General features: G+C 35.9%; 1 protein-coding gene and 1 long non-coding RNA gene across 8 annotated transcripts in view; one reads left to right on the top strand and one right to left on the bottom strand.

Moving 5' to 3' along the window:
• Positions 1-13: 13 nt before the first annotated feature.
• On the top strand, positions 14-4273 carry LOC148215151 (uncharacterized). The gene is made up of 3 exons (XR_015796727.1): positions 14-360; positions 2236-2322; positions 3867-4273. It is a non-coding gene; the product is annotated as an uncharacterized LOC148215151 (long non-coding RNA).
• An 86-nt stretch (positions 4274-4359) lies between these two features.
• The window catches only part of MAP7D2 (MAP7 domain containing 2), a 47840-nt gene continuing 44042 nt past the window's right edge, over positions 4360-8157 (bottom strand). For 6 of the 7 annotated variants that reach the window (XM_088144844.1, XM_088144847.1, XM_088144848.1 and 3 more), the window contains 2 exons: positions 7440-7715; positions 4360-5766 (listed from right to left, as the gene is read on the bottom strand). In XM_088144844.1, the coding sequence (XP_088000970.1) occupies positions 7466-7715 (250 nt within the window). In that variant the 3' untranslated portion in view covers positions 4360-5766; positions 7440-7465. Of the gene's footprint in view, positions 7716-8157 lie in introns of all 7 variants that reach the window. The other variant, XM_088144845.1, reaches the window with a different exon arrangement.

Below are 8157 nucleotides of genomic sequence, written 5' to 3'. Positions count from 1 at the left end.
GGGGAAAGAGAAAGTGGGAACGCCGCGGCTGTCCTGGCGATTCTCCGGCGGCCGAGGGGGCTGCGCGGTCTCTGCGGTTACTCCGCCGTGCTCGTGTGAGCTCTTCCTCCATGGTTGCTGCTTGTATAGCCTTCCCCTTTTCACGAAGCTGTACTGATTAGCACTTGGCTGAGTTCGCACGACATACTAAACCGCCTATTAGCCAAACAGGTTTGTAGGTACTCAGCTTTTCGTACAATAATGGCAGGTCTGTAGAGAAAACAATGCCGGTGACCGGCGTGGCGACAAGGACGCACTCTTCCCATCTCGAAATGTCCCTTCTGCTCCAAAGGGGACCCCTGACTCAAATACTCTTTCTTGGTAAGCAAATAGCTGCCATCGCATTCATGATTAGTTTGGAGCTGTAACTTCCCCCAAATTTGACAGGAACATTAGACTAGTCTGGGTTAGTGCAATATGCTGGGCTAAAATGTGGCTGGTTAGTTCGTGGTTAAGTGGTTGTGTTTGTACGTGTAATATGTAAACAAAGTTTCACCCATCACCATAAGCCAGAATACAGTGTTTGATTTTGACTTGGCATCTTATGTGACTCTATCCATTATCATATACTAACCATAGTTTATAGTTTAGGATAAAGTATGAACCCAGATATTATGGCTTAGTCAATAAACAATGATTAAACAAACTTGCCTACTTATTTTATTCAATTTATATGGCTGTGTATCTCATCATGGTGACTGGGCAGCTGACAGCAGTTAAAAACAACAGCAAAGTAAAATATGTAGCCAGCAGACAAGGTAAAAAAACCCAAATAACAAAATAACCATCTCAGGGGCTCTAACTGAGAATCTGATCCCCATGCCCAGGAACACAACCACATCTTTGGGGCCTTGTGGAAGGTTGGAATGGTTGGGGCCAATCTAATCCCCCAGGAAAATGATGTTCTAAAGGCAGGTGCCCCAGCAGAAAGAACTCTCATCCTGGGTCCCGCCAGATGACAGTTTTTGTTTGACAGGACCCATAATGTGCCTCTTCTGCTGTATCAATTGGGACAGTAGAAACAATCAGGGAGAGGCAGCCTCACAAATAATGCAAGTGTGTGCTATGAAGGGCTTTATAGGTGGCCACCAACACCTTGAACTGCACCTGGAAGCATACTGGTAATCAATGCCACTTGCAAAGTAGAGGTGTAACATGCGCACACCAAGCAGCATTCATAACTGCCCACACTGCTGCATTTTGAACCAGCTGCAATTTCCAGATGCTGTTTAAGGTCAGCCCCATGTAATGCTTGTTGCAGTAGTCCAGGAGGTGACTAAGGCATGAGTGACTGAACAGAATTTCTCAGTCCAGGAATGGGTGCAATTGGCACATAACACAGAGCTGTGCAAAAGTCTCCTAGCCACAGCTGTCATCTCAAACAGGAGTTGCAAGTCCAGAAAGACCCCCAAATTGCACACCAGTTGTTTGGGGTATTGCTACCCAATCCAGAACAAGAGATGGAAAGTCTCTGGAATTGGGGGGGCCTTAAAACCCAGTCGCTCAGTTTTTCCCCATAGCCTCCAGACACCAAGACAGAGCTTCCGTGTGTGCTATGTGATATGCGTATCCACTTTTATCTTGAAGATCAAAAACTCTAAATGTTGTACTTCAGTATGGAGGCATGCTAGGAATTGTACTTCAGCAATATTTAGATATTAGATGGCTACATACTCTCCATGCTGTTGTGCCTTGCCGAAGTGTTTTTGTGCTAGAATGATAGTAACCTCATTTTATAGTAACAGTCAAAATATCACCATGAAAGGTACATCCACCAAAAATCATACAGAGGCATACAATGTTACAGTTGTATGCTGTTGATGCAGCAATTTTCTCTCCCTGCTAGGGCCAAGGAGGTTGCTGCAGAATTTTTTGTTTATTTGCAACAGTTCCAAATAATTTCAGGTTTTGTTTAAAAGATTAAAAAAGACATGAACAGCATACAGAGTAGGTGCATGCTTTAATATCTGGAGGGTGGTATTTCATTCAAGGAGCAGACTGAATGTAACATTTTTGCTAAGCAGAATGCCCCCCCCAAAAAACGGCGCAGCTAGCATGTTGGGTTTTTTTTTTTAATCCCATCTGTGATTAAGTTTTTGGTTGCTAAACCTGTAACTTAAATTTTGTAAGGTGCTGATATATAAACCATGAATGAGACACAATCCAGTCAAATCCTTACAATTTTTTTTTTTTCAGGAGTTCCAGTGCGGACTTCAAAAGTAGGGTTATTAAAGGTACTGGCAGAGTATGAATATCTTCAGCATATGGCTGACCTTATAGAGGGTATAATTCCCTTATTACTTGCTGATAATTTTACCCCACTGGAAATATGAGATTGAAGTAAAACTGCTTTAACGTGTGTTTTCTCCCCTGTTGTTGGGACAGTGCATTGGGATCAAGCAAACCGTTTATCTAAATAGATATAAATTCACAGATTAATATTTAATGCTTGATATTTTCTTAACTTCAATTACAAACTAAAATTTGAAGTGGAATAAAAAAGTTTGTTCTAAATGCATTTTACCCTAGGCTGTTGTGAACATTTAAAAAATGAGATCAAAATATTCAGTTGCTTTTCCTTATATTTTCAAATGACACATTTTCATACTGAATTGTACTTTCATGAAATTGAGAATTATTTTCATGCAAGTATTTTTTCTTATATGAAATATAAATTTATACCAATCATAAAAGTTTAGCTTTTGTAATCTAGAGAATAGTGTGCTGAAAAGGTAAGAAACTGTAAACACTGCAACAACTAATATTAAAATAGATAATGTCTGGTTGATAATTTTCTGGTTGTACTTTTCCCAATTAGTGGAAAAAGCACAAACATTAGAATTGCTTTAGTGGTGTACAATCATGAACAATTAGTACAATTCTACCAAGTGTAATGAAATCATAAAGAGTTATGTAATGGCTTTCATAACCTAAGTCAAATTAGATTTAACACTTGAAACAAATGAAATCAGCCTTCTTGGAACCCATAGAAAGTTTTGTGCTAGAGAATTATACAATTAGATATATGAATATTGGAGAGACATATCAGAGTGAAGGAAATCAAGGGTGTTGCAACCACTGGGTGGATCAGTCAGCACTTAGAAAGTGCTTACAAAAATGTGACATCATCCAGAAAGATTGCTTCCTCATATGTATGATAAATTCTCATTTAAGTTATGCTCTGTGAACTTGTTTGAAAAAATACTTTTATTTTTAAAAATATTGCCTCATCCAAATACAAAGTAATGCATGTTTGATGAGTTGATGTATTAAAATTTAAAGGATTTTCTAGTAATTGATTTAACTGAAAATATTCATTTAAATCATGTGAGTAGGCCATATTAATTGGGAAAAGAAGTTTTTCTGGTTTAGGATTTGAGGTAGAAATATATTATTTTGAATTTTAAAAAACAAATTTGTTAAAGGAAATTCTGGTTATTGTTATCTAAGCAAAATATGTTAGGGAGTCCTCAAAACTAATCTACTATATGGTAGACTATTATTACTAGTCATATGTCAAGCACCATATATACATTTTTTTTAAATACTTAGAATGATGTAATAGTTTACTGAAAGGCCTGTGGCACATAGACTGTCATTTAAAGCTGGCCCAGGCAACTAGTTTAGTGGCAATTCAAAATATTTATAATATTTGGATGAGAAAACTAGCAATAGGTGCTAATGTAAATTTGATATATGGTGCTGTGCTAGAGGTAAATGTAAGGTAAAGTCTCCTTTGAGTTGTGATTTTGACGCCTGCTGACTTCATGGGTATGTCCTTACAGTTGGTAACCATATGGGAATGGTTTGTCTTTGCTTTCTTCCAGGATGTTTTTTCAACTACCCAGTTTACTAATCTAGCCTACAGCCCTGGGATTTCCTGGTGGTCTCCCAAGTCTCTGTCAGCTTTTCGCAGGATTAAATTTATGATAGAAACAAAAATACAATGGGACTGAATGGCACCCTGATTTGTAATAAAGTGTACTATAAGCAGGATCCATTGATATGTCGGTAGGTCAGATGGCAGGTTCTGTACCTGAAGGATATCTTCTTGAATCTGCCTTCAAATACTGCTGAGGAAAGAATATTAAATCAAGTCAGTGGAAACCCTGGTATTTGGGAAAAGTAAGCATTCGTGAATGCATTATAAAACTTCTAATATGTATGTATGTATGTATACACACACACACATATACTGTATGAGCAAAACTATTTCATGCCCAAATAAAGATTTCATATTTTCATGGACTATATGCTACTGGCACAAATTGATTTCTCAAACAAAGCAAGAACAAAAATACCACCATCACAATATCATAGCCAAATATGATAAGTTCATATATTTTATTGTGTAAGATGGATTAACTTGAAAGACACTGTACCATGCTACAACATACTGCACAGCCATCAAGAAAGTACTTTTGTTGAAATACATTAACATAACTATTGTAAGCAATAGTGTATATTGTCACATATTGTTAGTTGGTTTAATTTTTAAACAGGTCATTTTTAAAGACACAAGAACAGAGCCACATTACATTTTAACACACCCCAACATAAAAAAATTCATTAGCTTTAGCAATTGTTTTTGTTGTATAGAATGAGACAAAAATTGCCCTCTCTGGGCAGCATAGACTACAGCTTAAAAGAGGTCACTGAAAGTTGAAATTCCTTATGCCAAATTCCAAGATAAATTAAACCTCTACAAGTTCCATTGATTTGTAACAAGAAAAATCTAGATAAGAGCTTAACTATCCTGTTAAAAACAACAGCTCTTAAAATGCTTAACTGAGCTATATCGTGCCCTTTGTATAGTTTTTAAGATATCTATATCCCCTCAAGAACTTTTCTTCAGACACATTTGTCAAGTGAAAGATACTAACAGTTTATCATGTTGGATGAGTATAATTTTCAGCATTCATAATTACACCTTAGTAGTATCTTGCCATGTCTATATGTTTGTTGTCACTATAATGCTGACTTTCAGAATTTCAGTGATCTATGAAGTCTGATATTGAGAGCTGATACATTTTCAACATAAACATTGATCCACTGATATAGTTGCTTATGCAGCTGTATTATATACATAATTAAATGTAGCAATATTTTATCCCAAAGAATTAAACTTAAATGTTTTAGACCCATGTAATAAAGACCTTATAATTTTAGCATATATTGTCATCACAGCTTAATGCTAACCAAGTTACTGATTAAAACAACATAAAATTTATTATGTGCCACATGTTAATGAGGGATAATTCTAATTCTACACTGTCTTCAAGATAGTTGGATTCCGACAGTTGCATATTATTTTTCAAGCCTTCTCAGTTATAGATCTTCAGTGAAACACTTATAAAATGACATTAAGATGATCCTTCTCCAGTAAAAACAAACACATTGGCAGTATCTCATTTTAATAACCATTTACAAAGTATCCTCATGTTTCAATGACAAAATTAATTTTTGTTTTAAAATAAATGGAACCCATTGAGATATTTAAGACCCATATTTTTAGTAGGCCAGATTCTAAACAAAAGTCCCACAAAAGTTCCTCAAACCATCCACTTTTTACCAAGTGACTACTCAACAATGCATCTGGGAAGACTGTAAATTCAGTGCAGAGTATGTGATATCCAGTGTTGTGGACTGCAGCAGCTTCTTAAAATGACAAGCTCTTATATTACTGACAGTAGCAGCATTGAGAGTGTTCTATATTCTCAATTTCCTCTGCCAATCAGAAAGAGAAATACAGTGAGTATACTCAAAGTTACTGAACCTTGAGCTAAGAAATTGCAAATACGGATGTTATCCTTGAATACCCAAGCTACAATTCATGCAGATGAACTTCCAGTAGAATAACAGATTTTTATCATGTTATACAGTTAATCAGTTTACAGACTACTGCATCTATCTCAGTCCTTGTTTACTATTTGAATCTCTACCATCCATTGTAATGGCAGGTAATATTCTATGCATCCAATGTGGCAATCCACAAATACTTATGCTATGTTAAGTTTGTTAGCCTTTATACAGAGTCTTAGGGCACAAGATTCTTCGTTATATACATTTTAGGATTCATTTTCAGATTTTTAAATCATTGTTTTTCTTGTATTTATTTGTTCATAATTCGGTCTCCATTTTCACATGAAACAAGGCAAACTGAACTTGTATTTATACAGAAAGCAATGAAAGAAACACACTTTATAGTCACCTGTCTATATATCTATATTTCTTCAAACTTTCCCTAAATTTTGTGGTTTCATTTTCCAAAATATATTGAAAGATCTTAGAAAAAATTGACACCAATCAATGCTAAGAAAATTCAAATTGAGAATATTATGAGAAACAGGAGGGAACACTTTATTATCTACCTTTTAAGACAAAATGTAAAAAGAGAAAAGAAATAAAAAGCTGACAGGGTTAAGGGGAAATCAGTCTTGGGGGTGTATGAATATGGAATGTGTATATGGTGCTTCTTATGCTTCATGTGCTTCTTAAAATACAGACTGCCTCTCAGATTTTAAGGGTATTAAAAACAGGATAAGTAAATTGATAGAGGGATAGGCAGATCTCCTAGATAACCTAAACACTAAGTAGTTGTACATCTCTGAGGAATGGAGTTTATATATGACAACCCCACAAATTCCTCTTTAAAACTGAATGCACAAAGTGGACACTGTGTGCTTACAAAGGAGCATGTTATTATCAAAGACCTAGCTAGACAGGTCCAGCTCCCCGCTCATGCTCACTGAATGTGCCAGCAGTGGAGGTGTGCATGAAACGAAAAATATATATTTTGTTTCAAAGGTGGGGGAAAAAATTGCCTATCCCAGAGTGATTTTCCAGAATGCACAGATAGGCTCTTACCATTTCCACATAACTTTCGCTTCTATCTCTTCCCTGCTTTCCTTCAGCCCCTGCCAATGTCTGCACATGATGTTGCCAAGGAAACCCCTGTCATTGTCTTTTACCCTCTTCATAAAACTATTTCTGCATTTCAGTCCATATCCTGAACAAAACAATTTTTTTTTCTATATACGGACTCAAAACATTCAAAACTCACATTTCAAATTGGGCACTCTTGTGTATCCTTCTGATTGTGTGGATTTGTTTCTTTTTGTTCTTTAAAATAAAGTGAAATTCCATAAATTTTGGGGGATCTTGATGGAATTTATTTGCCTTTCTGCCACCACCAAACCCCTTTCTGGTTTAGAATTTTTCTTTTTCACTTTTTTTTCCCTTTATGTGGCTGAGGTAACATGACTAGGTGGAATATAGGCAAGACAGAAGACAGCATGGTTGCTTATTTAACATTTAAAGAAAGAAATGAATTGACTTCTGTCAAACAATTTTTTTTGGAAAAAGAAGCTGAACAGTTGCATTCTATGAAAGCACCATACCTTATTGCTATGTAATGATGTATTTGTCAACACAAGGTACTGAGGGTTGTCTCCTGCCCTGGGCTATTAAATCCATCAATCAAGTTTTTATTGCAATCATCTATGCTAATACTTTCACTTGATAATTTTGGGTAAGTGGCCTGGCCAGTAAAATCTAGTAGTTCTTCGAGAGCCTTCCCATTATTTGATCCATTTTGGTCCAGAGTAATTCCTGGCATCATTTCATTCAACGGTGAAAATTCAGGGATAGATATAAGTTCTTCTTTTGAAGCAGGGCTGTAGAAAGGAAAAAAGGTGGGAATCAAGCTATTGCTGTATTTTTTAACTTATATAGGTATGACAGTAAAACTGTCTTCATATGATAAAAACATGACTTCAGCTCACTTATTTTAAAATGGAAGAATAATAGATAAGAGAGTAAGTACTACGTATATATTCAGCCTTGAACTGAAAGAAGCTGCAATCCTATGTTCCTAAGCATTATGCACACTGGGATCTTCCTTTGATGCATAATGTTTGTATATTATTTTTTGACAATAAATACATTTTATAGTTAGACTATCAAATATTGCTTTATGGGTGCCAGTGGAAATAAAAGAACAAAAAACAAGGAAGAACCATGTTAACTAAGCCTATTTCATTGAAACAAGAACATTTAAAAGAATTAGTGCTAGGTTGCAGTGAGTCATAAAGAGAACTGGTGCAGATCCTGTGAAAG

The sequence above is a fragment of the Python bivittatus genome, unplaced genomic scaffold, assembly GCF_059951505.1.
Source record: "Python bivittatus isolate LINGU-HERP-01145 unplaced genomic scaffold, Pbiv_v1 ctg000350_np1212, whole genome shotgun sequence".
NCBI lineage: Eukaryota > Metazoa > Chordata > Lepidosauria > Squamata > Pythonidae > Python > Python bivittatus.
This window is presented reverse-complemented; position numbering and strand designations above follow the sequence as displayed.